At 37.3% G+C, this 21,242-nt stretch overlaps 1 protein-coding gene across 1 annotated transcript in view; it reads left to right on the forward strand.

Annotated features, from left to right (window-relative positions):
• Positions 1–1,838, forward strand: part of LOC112022352 (protein ECERIFERUM 2) — a 15,512-nt gene extending 13,674 nt beyond the window's left edge. Inside the window, exon 2 of the mRNA XM_024054921.2 lies at positions 681–1,838. Within this exon, the coding sequence (XP_023910689.1) occupies positions 681–1,559 (879 nt within the window). The 3' untranslated portion in view covers positions 1,560–1,838. The remainder of the gene's footprint in view (positions 1–680) is intronic.
• The last annotated feature ends 19,404 nt before the right edge of the window (positions 1,839–21,242 follow it).

Here is a 21,242-nt window from a genome sequence, read left to right on the forward strand (position 1 = left end):
AAAATATGAGCATTTTGCTGCATAGGCAAATGTCCATCTTCCTTGCACAACTGCACTGATTCAAATTTTATGGTGATTTTGCAGTTTTGTCTAATAATAAAGATTATGACTTATGAGATTTAGAAATCATATTAAATAATATATATTGCATTTAAACATTGAGAATTTAGTTTTACCAAATGCATATGCAACTAATTTGAACATAATGGTTTCAAATTTACTTTTTTGTCAATAAATTTTTGTGTGCAATTGATACTTCATTCAAATAATCTAAATTAAAAGTATAAATCCAAAACATTAACTTAGGAAAGCTACTGACACAAATTTTATTATAAAAAATTTTATAACTGTGAGTTGACAAAATATTATTGATTCTCTTATGAGTCTATCACGAACACTATCATGTCATTTTTTGTTAAAAACTTATGGCCTCAAAAATTGTAAAATTTATTGTAAAATATATTTAAAATCTAGACTTATATATAGGATGATAAGAATTTGTAGAAGCTTGCCTACCTTTCAATTTGTTTCACGTGGAAAATATAAGTCCTATTTCCCTTTCAATTCTTTATTAGTATTATTATTTTTCTCTTAAATGAATTAAATCCCTCCCTCGTTTGGTAAAATCCTAATTATTAATTGCTGTTTTCGTGTGGTCATGGCTTGCAAATTGCAATCAGTTCACTGATTTCAAATGTGGAGGAATGTGTGTGGGACTCAGCTGGGCCCATGTTCTTGGAGATGCATTCTCAGCCTCTAATTTCATCAATATGTGGGGCCAGATCATCTCTGGTAACAAGCCACCAAAATGTCTCCACGTGGCAAATCCAGGTAAGTCCGAATTCCCACCTTCAACTCGCAAGAAAGCAGCTTCTATTAAAAGTGTCGACCCACAAGGAGATTCCTGGAAAACTCCTAGTAATTGTAAATTGGAAACATACTATTTCCAAGTCCATGAAAAACAACTTCACCATATGGTAACAAAAATTTGTGCAAGAGAGTACCAAGCAGCCAAAGTGTCACATTTCGATGTTATCTCTGCTTTAATATGGAAATATTTATGTGACATTAGGGAAGAGATAGGAACAAGTACTGTCACAATTTGTTCAAACAAAAAACCCAATTGGAAAAATGAATTTCCAAGTAATGGCATGGTTATAAGCATGGTTGAAGCAGATTTATCTGGGGTCAAAGATGATTTGTGGCAGGTGGTAAAGCTAATAGCTGAGAAGAGAGTGGGTGAGAATAGTTTGATTGAAGAAATGGTGGAGAATGAAAATGGAGAAGTTGATTGCATAGTATATGGTGCAAACTTGACACTGTTAAATTTGGAAGAGGCTAAGCTTTATGGGTTGGAAATAAATGGACATAGACCCATTTTTGCAAACTATGTAATAAATGGGGTTGGTGATGAAGGGGCAGTTTTGGTGCTTCCAGGGCCTATAAATTGCAAAGGGGAAGGTGATTGTGGAAATGGACTCATGGTGACTGTGGTTCTGCCTGAAAATCAAATTTCTCTGCTCAAATGTAAGCTTGAAAGGGATTGGAATATCATTTGAAATATAAACGCAAGAAAATAAAGATACACATGGTTAGAAGTTTGAGAAACTGGATTCTATGGATGACTGTAAGCAAAGAGCCTAATAACTGTGCTGCAATTTTTTTTTGTTAGATAAAGTGTTGTGCTTCTATTTGATTTTGGAAATAACAACTATATTGTTCTTGAGTTATGTTAGTAACGGCAATGTAATAAATCAGTCACAAACTATATGATGGATCTCAATATAGACTAATGGGCATTATTCACATGTATCGTATGAAAAGAGTATTCTATTTGATATCATAACTTGTGATTGAGTTCTATGAATTGGATAGACTATCGCCCAAAATACTAATTAATGGTCAAATCTCTCTTTTTTTTCCTTTTCAAATTGTGTCTTTTTTATTTCTATCCTTAATTTGAACATTCCAATCATGGTATACTCCCCAAGTGCTTCAGCTGCACCTCCTTAGACGTTTAAGCATGATATTAATGGCCATTTAGCTCCTCTTTAATTCAAGTTTAACGTCCGTTCTCCTTTACTCATTCCACACACTCTTGTAATATAATTTTTTGAAAATATAAAATTATACACAATGAATAACATTCTATTCAAGAAATTATATAAAAATAAATTCTAGTAACTAATGCAAATCATTACTTACTTAATTATATAAATTAAGCATATTAATAAAAAGATAATCCCAAATAAATATATAACAAATATACATTTTAAGCCGTTATAGATATCCCATCTATAGACTCAAAGCACTATCAAAAGAATACTGAAAACTGCCATTTTCGCTTCCTCCATTGGAGGAGCCATAAGCATAGGGTAGTATTTCCAAGTAAAAATGTGTTGTATATTAGAAGCCCATTTTTTTTATTATTAAAGGATCCAAACATACTTAATTGTGCAACTCTGATGAATAATTTTTAGGTAGTCCTAGAGTACAGAAAATGGCACTCTTTCCTCTTACATTCATAGTGTGGTCCACTCATTAAATTCATGGTGGAGTTTACCATAAATATGAGAGAAAAAGTATCATTTTTTCATGCTCCGAAAGTAACTAAAAACTTTTCAATTCTAACCAGATTTCGGCATTAATGTTGGTATGATCAAGGCATTGATTAAGGGTGTCCAAACCAACCGACCCACCCGGCCAACCCGGCCGACCCGATCCGAGAATCGGCTGATTCGACACTAGTGACGGATCGGCGGCGGGTTGCTCTCCCAGAACTAGAGACCGGCGGGTCAGTTGCTGAGTCTGAAACCGAAAAAACCGATCCGACCGTATTACACCGAAAAAGTTGTCGTTTTCCATTGATGGGAGCATTTCGCCGGTGGTTTTACTTCGATCAGTTGAGAAATGGCCTGATTTCTTCAAGATCCGGTGAGATCTCATTGAGATCCGGCCAGATTTCAGCATCTCCAGCTCGATTTGGTATAGATCCTGTGGATTTCATCATATTCCGATATGGTTTTGCAAATTTCAACCCCGACCGAGAATCGATCGGTCTTCGAGGAGGTCCAACCACCCGAACCAACCCCTCTCACCGGTCGGCGGTGGTTCTAAAAATGGTAGACTCGAAGTAATCAGGTCGGTTTCGGGTTGGGCACAAATCCGACCCGGACCGACCCGTGGACAGGCCTAGCATTGATTAAGGTAATAGGAAACTAATGCAAAGAAAGGGAAAGCCCAATTTATAGAAACCGTAACAAAAAAGCGTGTGCTACCATGACAAATTTTTCTTTCCCCAGTAGGAGTTTTTGTCTCTTTCTCGTGTAAGGGAGTTGTTTTCTCTCTCAAGTAGGAGTGTATGTCAACCATAGTTTTTCTGCAACTGTGGTTTTTTGCGTTGAAGGTCTTAGAAGCTTTCTTTGTTTGCATGAGGTCAGGTTGCAATCTCTAGTTATGGATCAAGTTATCTTGGATGGGCTACAGAACTTGCAACTTACTAAAGAAGAGGAAGAAGGTATTCAAATATCTGCTGCTAGTAGAGCCAAGTGGTTGGAAAAGTGTCATCTCAGTTTGTTTGGAAAACTTTTATCTGATCGTTAACAAAATATACATGCGTTAAAGGGCACTCTAAGATCAGTGTGGAAGATGGGATTAGACTTGAGGATCATGAAAGTGGGGAATGATATCCTTCAATTCAAGTTCAATTCTAAATACCAAATGGAATGGGTTGAGAGGAATGGCCCCTAGAACTTTGATAACAATCTACTATTGTTATGCAGGTGGAGGAAGGGATTAACAATCGCGAATATTGTATTCTTTCACTCGCCATTTTGGGTCCAAGTTTGGGGAGTTCCATTTGAGCTTATGGTGGAAGAAACGGGTAGGGATATTGGGAATAGGATGGGCAAGTTTCTCGAAGCTGATAAAAGAGCTAGGCAGTTTGAGCGGGTGAAGTATATAAGGATCAAAGTAGAGTTGCCATTGCACAAGCCTTTACGTAGGGGAGGTTACTTGTTGAATAAAGAGGGGGAGAAGGTGTGGGTCATGTTCAAATACGAAAGGCTCCCAACAGTGTGTTATAGGTGTGGAAGGTTGGGCCATGATGATAGGCACTGTGATGCTACGGAACCGGGGCAAGCGACGGAATATTAGTACGGAGAATGGATAAGGGCCAACGGAAGCTCTAAAGGAGGGCTGGAAAAGATGAAGATGAGGAAGGAAGTGAACCATCCGTCAAGCAATGATGGGCAACGGCCTGTGGAACAACCAACAGGGGCGGAGGAAGCCATGGTTGGCAGTGGAGAAGGAAGTAGAAGTGATGCAGTGGACCGGTTTGCAGAGAAACAAGATGAGAGGGGTGACGTGGGAAATGATGGACGGACAGCAAGTCAGGCGGCTTGTCACTCTGGTGGATGGGATAACATGGCGGTAAGTCCACCAAACGCTGAGATGTCTGAACTCACACGTGCTCCCAGGAAAAGTTTGAGTTTTGAAAATAATGGAGGTGAGGGTGACGTGCCAGGAACGGGCCAATCAATAGTGGGCTGTCAAAGTGGGTATATATTAGAGGAAATGGAAGTTACAAGTCCAATCAAGCCCATCATGGACTTTTCAGAATATAAGGATGATGGGTTCTTAGATTTGGGCCATAAGACTAAAGATTTGGGTCCTAAGACTATAAGGAGTTGGAAAAGGCTTGCAAGGGAGAAGGGACTAACTAAAGAAGAAGATGTGATGGGCCAGGAAAAAAGAAGCGAAATAAAGAGAACGGGAGAGTTAGAAGAATTAGAAGCAGAGGAGAATAAAAAGGTGAAGAGGAAGTAAGGGAAAAACACCAAAGAAACAGCAGTGACTGCTGTGCAGCACCACCGAAAGCCATGATGGCCTTAGGCTGGAATTGCTAGGGGCTTGGGAACCCCCGGTCAGTTGGAATGCTGCGCAGTCTTGTGCGGCGCTGGGATCTCGAAGTGGTTTTCTTATTGGAAACAAAAATGACGATTGCTGGAATGAGAAAGCCAAAGATGAAACTAGGTTTTGATAATGGTCTTTATGTTCAAAGGCAAGGGAAAGGAGGAGGCTTGGCAATGTACTGGAGGAAGGAAGTTAATTTGGAGATCAAGAGCTATTCAAGACACCACATTGATGCAGGGGTAGTAGAAGAAGGGTCTGGTTTCAAATGGAGGCTGACCGGTTTTTATGGGCATTCGGAGACACATAGGAGGAAAGAATCTTGGAGGTATCTCGATACTCTTAATCTTCAATTTAATTTGCCTTGGGTATGTTTTGGCGATTTTAATGAGATTACATCAGTAGAAGAAAAATTAGGGGGAGCTCTGAGACCCTAAAATCAGATGGAGGCCTTCTGAAATATTATTCATAAGTGTGGTTTTAAATACCTGGGTTTTTCGGGTTTTGAGTTTACCTGGTGCAATCAACAGGAAGGCAGTGATAGAGTTTATTTGAGATTGGACAGGGCTCTTGTAACTCCAGAATGGATAGAACACTTCACAAATGTAAGAGTCCAGCATTTAGAGGATACCACGTCTGACCATTGTCCCCTGTTACTTGCTAATTCTCATGCTCTTCATAAGCATGGTAAGCGTAGATTTTTCTTTGAGGCTATTTGGACAAGACGGGCTGACTGTAAGGAGCTAATTGAGGAGGTCTGGATGATCTGAGTGGTTTTAGTGCAGGGCTTAAAATGTGTGTGAACAACCTAGCTAAGTGGGGTAAAGCTGTGTTTGGGCAGACTGCAAAAAAGATTCAGGAGAAGAAAGAAAAGCTGGGTGAGCTGTTAAAAAATGATATTGCACTTCAACATGGGGTTGAAATTAATAGACTGAGAAAAGAGATTAATCTTTTGTTGGATGATGAGGAGGTGTGGTGACAGCAGAGATCAAGAGTTCAATGGCTAGGGGAAGGGGATCGCAACACTAAATACTTTCATCACCGTGCCTTAGAGTGGAGAAGGAAGAATACAATTGTCGAATTATGGAATGATGAAGGTACTTGGTGTGATAGCAAGGAGGGGATTGTTAGAACAGTCACCAGTTATTTTGAAGATATTTATACCTCCACACTCCCGTCTCGAATGGAAGAGGTGACAAACCTAATTCAGGCCAAGGTGTCCGAAGAGATGAATGAGGAACTTACTAAGGAGTTCACTACGAAGGAGGTCAGAGCAGCTTTTAGGCAAATGCATCCAACCAAAGCACTTAGGCCAGATGGTATGTCTGCTATTTTTTATCAGAAATATTGGGATATTGTTGGGTTTGATGTAACTAATATGGTATTAAATGTGCTTAATTTAAATGCCTCTTTATCTGATATTAATAATACCTATATAACATTAGTGCCGAAAGTTCAAATGCCCAATAGGATGAAGGATTTTTGACCCATTAGTCTCAGTAATGTAGCATACAAATTGATCTCCAAAGTGCTTGCAAACCGTTTTAAGAAAGTGTTGCCTTAAATAATATCTGAGAATCAAAGCGCTTTCGAGTCAAAGAGATTAATTATAGATAATGTGCTTATTGCTTTTGAGTTAATGCACTATTTAGATCATAAGAAGAGTGGTAAGGATGGCTTTATGGCAGTTAAGCTTGATATGAGCAAGGCCTACGACAGGGTAGAATGGGATTTCATTGAGAGAGTAATGAGGAGAGTGGGTTTTCATGAGAAATGGGTTGGGTGGGTGCTGAAATGTATTACAACAGTAACATATTCTGTATTGATTAATGGGGAATCTCATGGTAGAATCTCTCCGACTAGGGGACTTCGACAAGGCGACCCATTATCATCCTATCTGTTTTTTCTATGTATGGAAGCCTTTTCTGCCCTTATATCTAATGCAAGCAATAGAAATATTCTCAGTGGAGTGTCCATTTGTAGGGGCTGTCCTAGAGTCACTCATTTATTCTTTGCAAATGACAATCTATTTTTTTGTAAGGCTGATAGGGAGGAGGTCAGCAAGTTTGTTGAAATTTTGGGGCTTTTTGAGGCTGCTTCGGGGCAAAAAATCAATATGGATAAATCTTCGGTGACCTTTAGCCATAATACTCCAGTTGAAACAAGAAAGGAGGTCCTGGAAGTTCTAGGGCCAATGCAAGAGTCAAGGCAAGAGAAATATCTCGGTCTTCCATCAGTGATAGGTAAGTCAAAGAATCAAGTCTTTGCAGAAATAAAGGAGAAGGTTGGAAAAAAACTCTCCGGTTGTAAAGAAAGAATGCTATCTGTGGGAGGAAAAGAAATTTTAATTAAAGCAGTCACACAAGCTATTCCTACATATACTATGAGTTGCTTCCAACTCCCTAGGTTTTATGTGAGGACTTAGAAAGAATGGAGAGAAATTTCTAGTGGGGTCAAAGAGATCAAAAAGCTAAAATGGCTTGGGTTTGCTGGAGAAAAATGTGCAAATCAAAATCAGAAGGCGGAATGGGCTTTCGCAACTTACAAGCCTTCAATCTAGCAATGCTGGCGAAGAAAGCATGGCGTATCCTGATCAACCCAAACTCGTTGATTGCTAGGATTTATAAGGCCAAGTACTTCCCTTATAGTGATATGTTGGGTGCAAAGCTTGGATGCAACCCCTCTTATGCCTGGAGAAGTATCTATAACAGCTTGGGGGTTATTAATAGGGGTATAAGGTGGCGGGTTAGAAATGGTAAAATGATTCATATATGGGAAGACAAGTGGCTACCTACTCCCATAACCTATAAAGTTTGCTCCCCCCAACAAGATATTGGTGATTTCCCAATGGTATCATCACTAATTGATGAAGAAATAAGGCACTGGAAAGTGGACATGGTTAAGAGGTTTTTTCTTCCTTTTGAGGTTGACACTATCCTAAACATCCCTCTCAGCTAGGGATGGCAATTTTTACCCGATCCGTGGGTACCCGGTCCAATTAGAAATAGGGTTGGGTATGGATTTAAAAAAAAAAAAAAAAAAACCGTAGCAGGTTCAGGTCGGGTCCGGGTTTTATCAAAAAAACCTGAAACCCGACCCGATAAAACCCGGTTACCCTAAATTACAAAAAACCCCCCTATATATATATAGCTCTAACCCTAACATCCTCATTTGTTTAGCAGCAGCTCACGCCTCCCAGGCCCTCCCTCACAGCGCCTCACCCTCACAGAAGCACACTCAAGCTCTCATTCTCACTCTCATCCATCCTCACAGTCACAGCTAACACCACCACCACTAGCATTAGAACCACCACAACAACCACCAAAATACATACAACATATCCGACCCATGTTGAAGCAAACCCCATATCAAAGCTCACACCCACAGCAGCACAAACAACAAATCCAAAAACACAAATCCAAGGAAATCTCAAACCAAATCCACCATACATGAAACCCCAATCAAAATTTCCTTGAGATGAACCCAAATACATTCGAAATCAAAATCCAATCCAAACCAAGCACATGCAAGCAACATCAGATCCTTAATAGCCAAGTCAAATCTAAATCCCCAAACCCACAAATCAAACAAAGAAAAAAATAGAAAAAGGAAAACCTCCACGGAGGTGGTAGCGGCAAGCGGCATGGTTTGCTTGGGTTCAGGTCTGGCCAAGGTAAAGGGTCAGATCGGAGAAGGCTCTGCGGCGAGGAATGAAGGAAAACCACGATGGAGGTGGAAGCGGCGAGCGGCGATGAGACGTCCAGCCGTGGAACTTTGAGAGAGGAAGATGATGAGATGAACCCATGATCTTTCCCAAACAGGCAAACACGGTCTTATGGGGTGAGAGGAAGATCAATGGCATACAGATGGCACATTGTTAAAATATATTGAATGACAGTCTCATGTATTATTACAGTTGTTACTAATGTGTAATTCCAAGAACACAAAGAAGCATACATGTGTAAGTAAAGTCAGAAGAAACAATAAGTGTAAATTTTTTTGGTTTGATAATTGATAAATTCTGTAATTTTTTTTTTTTTGGGTGATTTGTGATTGAAGTGTGGAAAATGAAAGCATGGGTTTTGTGATTTCTGATGTGAAGCCGGAATTTTTTTTTTTTTTTAAATTTGTTTTTTTAATTGGGTCAAGGTTTAGGGCCTTTAGATTAGGCCCTGAAGGCAGATGGCTGGACGGGGCCGGGCCCCGAAAAAAAAAATCCGATTAATAAATGGGTCGGGTCCGGTCTGCGAGTCTTGATCCGCGGGTCGGGTCTGGGTATGAAAAAAACCCAGCCCGAACCCAACTCGTTGCCATTCGTACTCTCAGCTATAATTTGCCGGAAGATAGCATAATCTGGATGGGGAACAAACGAGGCATTTTTTCAATCAAAAGTGCTTATTATGTTGCTCTTCCAGTGGTGGGAAAGTCTGAGGTGGGTGAGTGCTCAATTGGAGATAGTAGGACTCGCCTATGGAAGAAAGTGTGGCAACTCCAGCTTCCTGCCAAGATCAGAATTTTTGCTTGGAAGGCTTGCTTGGATGGGCTGCCCACGAGCCTTAATCTAGCAAAGCGAGGTGTAAAGGTTAAGGCCGAATGTCCACTATGTGAGAAAGTAATGGAAAGTACTAGTCATGCATTAATATATTGTGATAAGCTATGTGAAGTTTGGTGGAATTGGCAAGATTGTCCAATAAACTTATTGGCTGGGAACATGTGCCCTGTGGATTTAGCCTGAAAACTTTTGGATGCTGGATCTCCACTTGGTCTTGAAACCCTCTTTGCCACTGCGTGGGCCACCTGGTTTAATAGGAATCAAGTGGTTCATAAGGCTAAATGTAGTCCCCATTCTCAGATATGGAACCTTGCGGTGCATACTCGAGAGGACTACAAGAATGCCATTCTGTATAATCATGTTAAGCAGCAGGCCCCAAAAGTTGGATGGGCGGCGCCTCCTCCAGGAATTTATAAGATAAATGTAGATGGTGCTATAACGGGTTTTGGGGGTTGGTCCACTGTAGGCATGGCTATTCGAGATAGTAGAGGGATGGTTGTAACTGCGTCCTGCAAGGTTTTGAATGGGGATTATGGTGCAGTTGTTACAGAAGCCTTTGCAGTGGATGAAGGAGTTCGGTTGGCCATGGAGTTGGAGCTTTAGCAAATCATTGTGGAATCCAATTCAGCTGGGGTAGTTGAGGCTATTAATGAGAGAGCAACTGCAATGGTGAGTTTGGGATGGCCATCCAAGGATCCTTGGAGCTGCTTCAGTCTTTTAGGAGCTGGAATGTGAGAAATCTGAAAAGGGACTACAACAGAGCGGCGCATGAGCTTGCTCAGTTTGCTAAGGCTGCAGGTTCTTCTCAGCAGTGGAAAGGAGTGGAGCCGCCTATGCTACGGCATGTGTTGCTGTTAGATAGGGCCAAAAGTTAAATCTGTATTTTTTTGCTCTTTCTTTCCTCTTTGCTGTGTTCTGTTGTATTCCAGTTTTAGATTAATGAAATGCCAGGTTCAGTTTCAAAAAAATAAAAAGAAAAAAAGAAGCTGTAACAAAAGTAACCCAGTACAAAAAATAATTATACAATAGTGAACATAGTTGTTAAAAGACCTCCTATTCCCGTTCGACTGTTCCTGACCAGGAAAACATTATCTAGACACCATTAATTACGACGTGCAGCTAGCTCTTTAGAGTCTTTGACTTATTTGCATGATATCCCAAAGGATTTTTAATTTTAAGCATTCAATGATTTCAACAACATCACTTTCTTTCTTCCGATGATTGCGTACTTTCTCATGTTCTTCCTTGTGGCCAATTCGATATTCGATAAGATTTCCTCACAGTTAAGCTTCTGTGCCTGCTGAGTGCTGAGTTTCAGTACAAATAATGTATTTAACTAGATTGAACTTGATGGAATAGTTTTGGACGGTTGAGATTGTGAATTGAAAAAAAGAAAAATTTTCAATTTTAAATATTAAATAAATAAATAAATAAAAAGTAAGAAAAAGTTAAAAGTTAAAAAATAAAAAATGAGTATGGTAAAAGTTTGTTGTGAGAGGAAAAGGGGGTAATTGTGCAGATTCAAATCATATTTCTCTAGTGTTTAAATGAATATTTTGTATTTAAATTTCATTTAAATTATGTATTTAACTTGTGTTTTATATTACATTTTTTAAAAATATTTAAAACATCTTATACTTACTTTTAAATTACTTTTTTTTTTCTAGTAAGGAACCTAGGCCTAAGCCAATTGGCCTAAGGCTAGCGTAATTGCCTGCCCCATAATTGTTAGTATTGTATACAAAAAGTTTCATATCATAAAGGTGTATTGCGAGTGTTCATGAATTGTACGATTTAGTAGTTCGTATCGTATGAATTCTACCATATTGTAAAATCGTACGTATCATATAATACATAGACATATGCTTTAAAATAGTTTTTTTTTTTTTTTTGTTAAAATTTTTGCTTTTATTTGAATCTAACAAGTTGTTAGATTACTTAATTTAACCCAATAAAATATGACATGTCCATAAGTTATTTTTCTCCTCTTTCTCATACAAAATTTGGACTACACATTTATACTTCACTTTTATATTTGCAAATTTATTTTCTATACGATGAATAAGATATTAATTGACAATATAATTATTTTTATTTTTTGTTATTATTGTTATAAGTCTAAGAAGTTGGAATGCCATAAAGAAATATTTTAAAAAATGATTAAAATAAAAGAACAAGAAGAGATAGTGATGATGATAAAGAAAATTTCAATGAAAAAATAAAATTGTAAAATGATGAACATGATAACAACACAAACTTAGATGGTGTTGATTAGACAAGATGATGAATATGGTGAAATAAAATTATTATTTTGTGTTATTTGTCATGTATTATCATTTTTTAGTTTAATCAATTTGATTATGTATATTATAAGCACATGTTAATTTGATTTCATTAATTAAATATTATTACATAAATGATATTAAATTACTCATTAGTTGAATATATTCCAAATTTATAATGAATATTCCATTTATATATGTATATCTATATATATTTTTTAAAATTTTATTAAATATTTGTGGGTCTTGCGATATATAATACGATACGATACACTAAACAGAAAAATTAAAAAATGATTTACAATACAATTCATGTTTTGACTGTTGGAAAAATCTGGTTTTTGTATCTCATACAAAAACACATGCAGCGGAAGCAACAAAAACACGGATCTACTTCAATCATGAAAGATAAACATGTAACCGTGAATTCTAGAATCAAAGAATAGAAAGCGTACCTTGATGCAGTGAATTTCAAAACCAAACTTGAGAATACCTTCAATCTTCATCTCAATTCCACATGGTGCCCAAGATGTGTGGTCTTTCAATCAGTCTTTTGTACGTAGATTCTCAAAGAAAAATCATTCTTCTTCTCCTTGTGGAGAAAAAATTGATTTCTTTTTCTTTTCATCTTACGTACGTTAAAACCATTCTCATAGTTTCTTTATTTAATAACACTTATTAAATAATGACTGATTTCTAATTGGGTTAGCCTTTTGGGCCTACCCAATTGGGCTTTAGTTTGTGGCTTGAGATGGGACCAAAGGGACCAATAAGACACTAGCTCCAATGGGCCTTGGGCTTTTCCGTCAACTCTTGACAAGTCCAAAGTTACCATTAATTATATTCAATACCACTATAAGAATATAATTGCACTCTAGGCCTTATCTATAAATTATTTCCCAAGACTTTATTATACATTCAACCCCTTCATTAAAATATTCGTAGTAATACAAATCATTAATATTGACTGCCACTTTGAAGGTTACTACATCTTAATCCTTGAGTACCCGGTTTAATCCTTTATGTTATTCATTATATATTTATGAAATCCAATTCATAAATATATACTTTAGGAACTCTTTACTAAAGTGATTGGGCCAACACTCTAAACTTATCTCAAGGGAATATTTTATATCTCCGTTAAGAGATTATGAATTCCATCTTGAGAATATATGTTCCATCAACACTAAATGCGGCTGCCCAACATACTGAGGTTTTGACCATAACTTATAGATCTCACTCCTGATATATCAAAGCAACCTACATCTCATGATCAGGTCCATTATTCTCTCAGGATTTAGAGTTGATGTAAATAGAAGTCGTGAGCTTTATTATTCATTTGACAATCATTAGGAGAATAATAAATCTCACAGCGGTCCAGTTCAATATGTCTTAACTCTTAAAACATATCAACATACCAACTAGAAGTCTCCACTTCCATGATCAAGACAAATATCTTAGTTGATAAGTTATAGTCTTCGCAGATGAAACGCCCAATTTCATCACCGACTATGAACTAAAATTCTGAGTTTACAAAGAACTTGTGATTTATATCTTCTGTGACTTTTCACATAAATCACATACTATGCATCTCATGGACTAAGATAATGTCCCATTAGTTCATAAATGGTCTCATACAATTAAACAACTTAATTATTCATGACATGCCAATAAATTGGATTTTAGGCCACAAACCCTAACATTGACAACTATAAACTTCCTATCTTTCTAGGATGCATTTGCATCCACTATTATATATCCACCCTTGACCCTTCAGTAAGTTTTTCATAACTTCCTTTAACTTCTCGTCTTGTGGGCCTAACAACTAAACATGGCAAAACGAGTCAGAATTTTCTGACCCGACTTGATGACCCGTAACCTAATTGACCCGTTTAGAAATGACCCATTTTGACCTGCGACCTAATTGACCCAACCTGACCCGACCTTTTGCCACGTCTACCAATGTTGAGTAGATTGAGACTGAGGTGCAATTCTTATAAAATATTTACTTATTCTTCTTCACTTATAATATATTATGTACTCCATTATTGTTTGCATTCTTTACTTGCCACTTCATTTTCTCTTCCTACTTTAAACAAATCGAAGATTATACCAATATTAACTTCTAGAAAGCTGGAACAAGAGTTGCACCAAATTTAGGTATCAAGTGTTTAGTTGTAATTGGTAAGTGGTAATAGTATCACTAGTGAGAATCTAATCACAGTTAAGGAACTCATAAACAATTGACAGATTGCATCTATTTCAAAAAAAAAAAAACTTGTTTGAAAAATACAGATCAACTCAACCCGTCCCGCGACCCGACTCAACCCGCGACCCGATTGACCCGAGCCAACCCACCTGTTTTGCCATATCTACTAACAACAGGACATTCGAGGTTTTAACTGCCCTAACCACACCAATTGGAACTATTGGGTGGTTTTCAAAACAAGCCTTGTTTCTATGGCCCACAAAATAGCTACAATACAAGCTCATATTTGTAGGGATAGCTCTCAGTATGGGTCATCTTTTAGCATTTCAATTGGAGGTATAAACAATTACAAAGCTAGTCTTTAACTTATCCAGTTTGACACCCCACTGTGAACCAAGGAATAAAGTTTCTTTACAAATTAGTTTGGAGAGAAACTCTTCAAACTTTTTTTTTTGTGAATTTTGAAAATCTAACTGTTGAATTTCATATTCTTTATGTTCTTATCATGCATATCAAATTTCGTTCAAATCGGATGTTATTTACTATTCGATCAATAAACTTATTTTTTATACACAATTTTAGATTATAAAAACTTGAAATTTTAACATTTGTTTGATGACATAGCAATTGATCTTTAATCTTCTTGAAATTTTACAAGTATAAAGAATATAATAAGAACATGCAATCCAATAATTAGATTTTCAAAATTTACTCTCAATATAATATATATAAATAGTTTGGAGAGAATAGTTTGTAGAGTTTATCTACAAACTAGTTTAGAGATAAATTTTATTTAAACGATACCAACCTAGGCACTTCATGCGTGCACACACACAAACACAACCAGAAGTGCTTTAGTTTCTAGCTCCCTTTCGCATAGAGAGCATACATGTATATTCCATGGAGAACTTACATGGCCACTTTCCACAACAACATTTTCTATCTTTTATGAACCTTACTTTTCCATGGACAAGCCCATACAGGTTGATTATCATCAGAAGCCAATTTGTATTGTAAAAACTTGGGAACTTGTTCAATCCATCTCCTTAAAAATTTCGTGCATAACTTGCCAGCCTTCTCGTGGCTATAATCGTTAGATACTAATATATTACCTTGGGTCATGTTAACTAATATTCTTAGAGTAATGGTTAATAAACTATAATGAGAAAATTTTAACATTATTTTTATGAGAAATATAAAAAATTATTAACAACATTTATTATATAGGAAACACTTTATGCTAAACCTACACATCAAACGTTTTTTTTTTTTTTTTTTTGGGGTATATGTTAGTGTTTATTATAGACAATTATCATTTTTATGATAAATATAAAAAATTATTAACAACATTTATTAGGTAGGAAACACTTTATGCTAAACTTACACATCAAAAGTTTTTTTTTTAGTATACGTTAGTGTTAATTATACACAATTGAACACACACATTTTGCACTGGATTCAGTGCGCCAGAGTTATTTCTTTTTTTTTTTTTCTTTTTTAAGTAGAAGTTAGAAACACAATAAAGATGTTAAAAAAGAAGAAGCATAAATTGCAAAAATTAATGTGGGACGTATCTTTCACACATTTTAATTTTTGGCAATAGACAATGATATGCCATCTTTATTGATTTAAACACTACAATCAATTGGCCAATGCGTGAAGTCATATGGCTGAAACTTACAGGTTGTCTATTACTTATAAATTATCATCTCTGGCATTCAAAGAGTGCCTCGATCAATGTAGTATGGTGGACATGGGGTTTTCTGGTCCAAGATATACTTGGACTAATAAGAGAGAGCTCAGCAACTTAATTCTAGAAAGAATAGACAGGTTTTTCATGAACCCGGAGTGGTGTGTCCTGTACCGGAATGCCAGAGTAACTCATCTTCCAAGGTGTCACTCTGATCACTGTCCTGTCCTCATGGAAGCACTGCCAGTCTGTTCAGTGAAGCTCACCAGGCCTTTTAGATTCCAAGAGTTTTGGCTTTCTGATATCTCCTTCCCCACCATCGTGTCTAAGGCTTGGTATGGGAATAGAGAGTTGGCTGAGTCTATTGACAGTTTCTCGAAGGTTGCAACAGCATGGAATAGAAATCACTTTGGTAACATCCACCAGAAAAAAAAGGAGGATTCTGGTTAGAATTTATGGCACTCAGAAGGCTCTGGCCAATAACCCCAGTGCCTCCCTTATCAGTCTTGAGAACCAACTGCAACAAGAATTAGAGAATATTTTGGACCAAGAACGTGATCTCTGGTTGTTGAAGTCCAAGCTGAACTGGATGATCCAAGGGGATAGGAACACCTCTTTTTATCATGTTTCCACGCTTGCCCGGAGGAAGAGAAACCGTATTGCAGCAGTAAAAAATGATAGGGAAGAGTGGCTCACAGAGGAAAGAGAGGTTATGGAGTATTTTAATGAAGGGTTTAATACCTTATACACCACCACTCAAATGGTGGTTCCTAGGAACCCTCCTTGCTTGGACCATTGGCAAGTCCAACTGTCAGAGGATGTGAAGCAGTCTCTGGATGCTATGGTCTCTACTGAGGAAATCAAGGAAGCTCTCAGGTCCATGAAACCTTATAAGGCCCTGGGGCCGGATGGGCTGCATGCTGGGTTTTCCAAAGATTTTGGCTCACTGTGGGGGATTCAGTAAGGAAGGAAGTCGAAAAAGCTTTCGTTGAAAGGAAAGTTCCCGAGTACCTCAATAAGACTCATATTGTTCTAATTCCTAAGTTCCAAGGTCCGGAGACTATTGGGAGCTACAGACCAATCAGCTTATGCAACTCAGTTTATAAGATAATCACCAAGATCATTGTTGCCAGGATCAGACCGCACTTGGATACCCTTGTTTCTCCATACCAAGCTGCTTTTGTTCCAGGCAGGAGAGGTGTTGACAATGCAATTATTGTCCAAGAATTAATTCATACAATTGGGAGAACCAAAGGAAAACATGGGGTCATGGCCATCAAGATCGATCTAGAAAAAGCTTATGACAGGATCGAATGGAGCTTCATTAGGGAGATGCTCACTCATTTTANCATGCTTATCATGAACATGATATCTTCCACTTGTTATCAGATACAATGGAATGGGGCCCCGCTTCTAGAAGTGATTCCAAGTAGGGGAGTGTGTCAGGATGATCCATTATCCCCATATCTGTTTATTATGTGCTTGAAGCGCCTCTCCCTTATGTCAGAAGAAGCCATTCGGGACAAACTTATCCACCCTATAGGGTTTAGGGGATAGGTTTGAATCTCACATTTATTTTTCGCGGATGATATCTTTCTGTTCACTAAAGCCAAGGTCATGGCCTACTAGAACCTATGTAGAATTATACAACAATTCTATCATTGTTCGGGCCAAATCATGAGTACTCATAAATCCCAAATATAGTTTTCTCCTAACACCCCTCGGCGAACAAAAGATCAGGTGATAGGAATTTTTAGCATCCCAACCATGGAACATGCAGGCCCTTACTTATGGACCCCTATTTTCACCACCCATCGAACACCCAATGCCTACTAGTATTTAGTTGACAAAATTCAAAAGAAAATAGAAGGATGGCAAGCCAAATATCTTACTATGGCTGGCCGAGCCACTCTAGTTAAATCATTGACAGCTTCCATTCCTATCTATGCTATGCAAACGACGTTGATTCCTTAGAAATTTAGTTGGCAAATAGACAAATTAAGTTGCTAGTTCTTATGGGGAGATACAAACCAGCATCGGTGTTGTCATACCATTAGCTGGGATACGATAACCTTACCAAAGGACGTAGGAGGGTTGGGGATCCAATCAATCCGACACAGAAATAGGGCAATCCTTATGAACCAAGCCTTGTGCTTGTATCATAACCCCAATATGCTCTGGGCCCAAGTCTTAAAAGCCAAATATTTCTCGCGTACGAGCCTGTTTGAGAGTGTCAAAACCCTTCGAGAGTCACATATTTGGAAATCCCTGTTTGACGGAATTCAATGGTTATGATATGGTAAGAAATGTATAGTAGGGAATGGACAGACTATCAGGGTTTAGGATGATCACTGGCTCCCTGGAGGTACCCTCTGTAGTTGCATTGAAGGACCACTCATGCAAAATGACAAAAACAACCGAGTTAGCTCATTACGAGCTAATCATAATTGGACCTTCCACTTTCTCCATGTTCCTCTCCCACCACAACTTGAGCAACTTATTCGAGGTATCCCTGTGGCACGAGTTGCTAGGCTATCCAATATCTTTGTTTGGCCCCATAATAATGGGACTTGCTCGGTTAGTTCTGCTTCAAAATTTTTATACCAACAAAAACATGTATCTGGATAAACAGTTGTGGAATTGGATCTGGAAATTACAATGCCCCAAGAAGATCCAATTTTTCTTTTGGAAAGCTATGCGTAAGCGGCTTCCCACGAGGCAGTATTTAGCCTTTTCTCGCCCACACATTATCAACCTCTACCCCAGGTGCAACTCTCTGGAAACAAAAATTCATATCTTATGTGATTGCCCCTAGGCTAAAGAGGTTTGGGGCCAATCCCCAAGGGTCTTGCGTCTCTCCTTTTCCACATGCCCTTACAAGCTTGGCTGAGGAGCAATGTGACTGCAAAGAGTGTAATTCTGCATTAGCATCTCCCTTGGAAAATATATTTTCCAATCCTATGTTGGAATCTATGGTTAGCTCGAAATGAACGGATTTTCAAGAACCAATCTCATCCCAGCGTAGCCTAGTATACACAACGGTGCAAGTGGCAATATAATACTTTTTCTTAGCTGGCTCTGATAGACTAATTCAAGTTAGGACCCCGCATCTTATTAAATGGGCTGTGCCAACTGAACCCTACATTACGCTTAATACGGATGGTAGTTCCATAGGTAACCTAGGGATGGTTGGTGCAGGTGGGCTACTGCGTGATAGTTCTGGATTCTAGATATCAAGATTCTCTCTAAATTTGGGTACAACAACAAATAATGTGGTTGAATTGGCAGCCGTTAGACAGGGTCTCTTCTTAGTATGGGAGTTGGGATTCAAGTTTATTCAACTTGAGATCGATTCGGTTACAGTGTTATCTTGGTTATCTAATATAAATTCTACTTACCCCCCTCTGATGTGATGTCTTTAATATGTGATTGCAGGAGCCTCATGGAGCAAGCATGGGAGGTGTAAGCGCATCATATATACTGTGATGCGAACGGATGCGCACTAGCGAAACGGGGAACCCATCAATAACATCTTTTGTCTGTTTATACTACCTGTCCAAGTTTTGTATACCACTGTTTAGTAAGGGATTTGGCCGGCCTCGAGAGTAATAGACTATGTGCCTGAAGGTCGGGTAATGATGTTGTTGTATGAACCTTTTGTTTAATTAATTAAATAAGACCTCTCGTTTCTATATAAAAAAAAGAGGCTAATTTTGTAAGACTTAGGAAAGGAATGCCTGTTGGGAAAGATTTCTAAACTTCTTAAAGTTCTGTTACAGGTCAATATGGGACTTCACCACCCCCCTATAGACGTGCACCCTCGCACCTGTGACCTATGACCTGGCATGGCTCATGACATATATGGCCCCACCAATGAGTAGGTGACACGTGCATAAGAATTACACAAAAAACCGATAAATGGTATCAAAGCCAACCTAGTAATGTCTCAAGAGTATTGCAATACAACGTAGTGATAGCCAAGAGTATTGTGCAAACATGGTTAAGTTCCATATTAGGTATTTATTAAGTTAGACTATATTATACAAATTATATATGAAAAACCATAATTGTTACTTAATTAGACATTTTGAAGTAGGGTTCACCCTAAGCCTAGGCCACTTAGGCCATTGCCTAAGCTCCCTACTACAAAATGGCCCCAAATTTGGGGGGCAAAAATTATTATTATTAATTTTTAAAAATATTTTTGGAAGATATTAAAAAAAATTAGTTTACATTTTTTTTTACTATTAAGAGGGCCCAAAGAATTAAGTAAAGTTAGAGATAAAGATAAGAAAAATTAAAATAATAGGTCTTAGAAATAGACGTATTACTAATCACAAGTAATTCAAATAGTAAAATGTTAAAAATACTATAAATTTTACTACACAACTTTTATAATTTGATGTGGCAATGAATATGATAGGTGGATTTCAACAAACTATTAAATGTATTTTTGAATGAATTTTTGTGATTGGGGTGATATACCTTTGTAATTCTCATGATGTAAATTTTATAATATCTCTAGCATTTTTGTAAGCCTCGTGTCACTGATCACATCCATTACAATATCAATTTGTAAGCCTCATGGTGATACCTCGAATTTGTGGATTGGAGCAGATTAAGTGTCTGTTTAGGATCCGCTTATTTTGTTGGAACTAAATTTTTTTTTGCTAAAAATATAAAAGTAAAAGTTAGATGAAATAGTACAGTAAAACTCATAAATAATACAAAAATGTATATTAAGACTTATAAATAATATAAAATAAACTAAATAGTAAAATAAGTTAATAAAAATAATTCATGCCTAATGCTCGCTAAATAAGTCTGTGCCGTGCAAACGTATATTGAGACAGGCGGAAGTCAAACTGAGCCATATAATCCACATCCGCTAGGTGGAATGTTAATTGCAATTGACAAATTTTGTTGGGATGCATAGTAAATATGGCCCATGCTTCTTTATACAGTAGCAAATATTTTAAAGAATCTCAAATTTTTTTTTTTAAGGGAACAAAACTTTATGTGTTAAAAAAAGAAAAAAGAAAAAAAAGAAGAAGTCATGTCCAATGCATAAAGCCCCTTTCCACATTTAATTTGCAATTGTCCGTGCTAACTTTGAGGCCAAACTTGCGATGCATTGTTTGCAAATGATTGCTGGTCTCATGTGAAATTGGATTTTATGAACAGGCCAAGTAGGCATATTTTAAAGGGTAAGCCTTGAATACAGTACTTAAGTGATGTTCTTTTAAGTTCACTTCTTAAGATTTTATCATGTGATTTTTTTCTTATGATATAAAAGTTTATTTTTAATTGAGTGGCCATATAGCAAAATTTTTAAGAGGAGAACTTAAGGAATAATACCTAAGGTACTATACATAAATTTTGTCATATTTTAAATATAATTTTGTGAAAATATGTATGTGTGGATGTCAATTTTAAAGTTTGATTGTAATATGAGTATGCATGTAAAAATAACAAAATTTAAAAAATTGATCAGGGAGGAATGTGTATTTGAAGGACCCAAATTTAAAAAAGCAAACTATTTTTCATATGAAAAATATTGGTCTCATTTTGAAAATATTTTTTTAACCCAAAAAAAAA

The sequence above is a fragment of the Quercus suber genome, unplaced genomic scaffold (assembly GCF_002906115.3).
Source record: "Quercus suber isolate HL8 unplaced genomic scaffold, Cork oak 2.0 scaffold_155, whole genome shotgun sequence".
Classification (NCBI taxonomy): Eukaryota; Viridiplantae; Streptophyta; class Magnoliopsida; order Fagales; family Fagaceae; genus Quercus; species Quercus suber.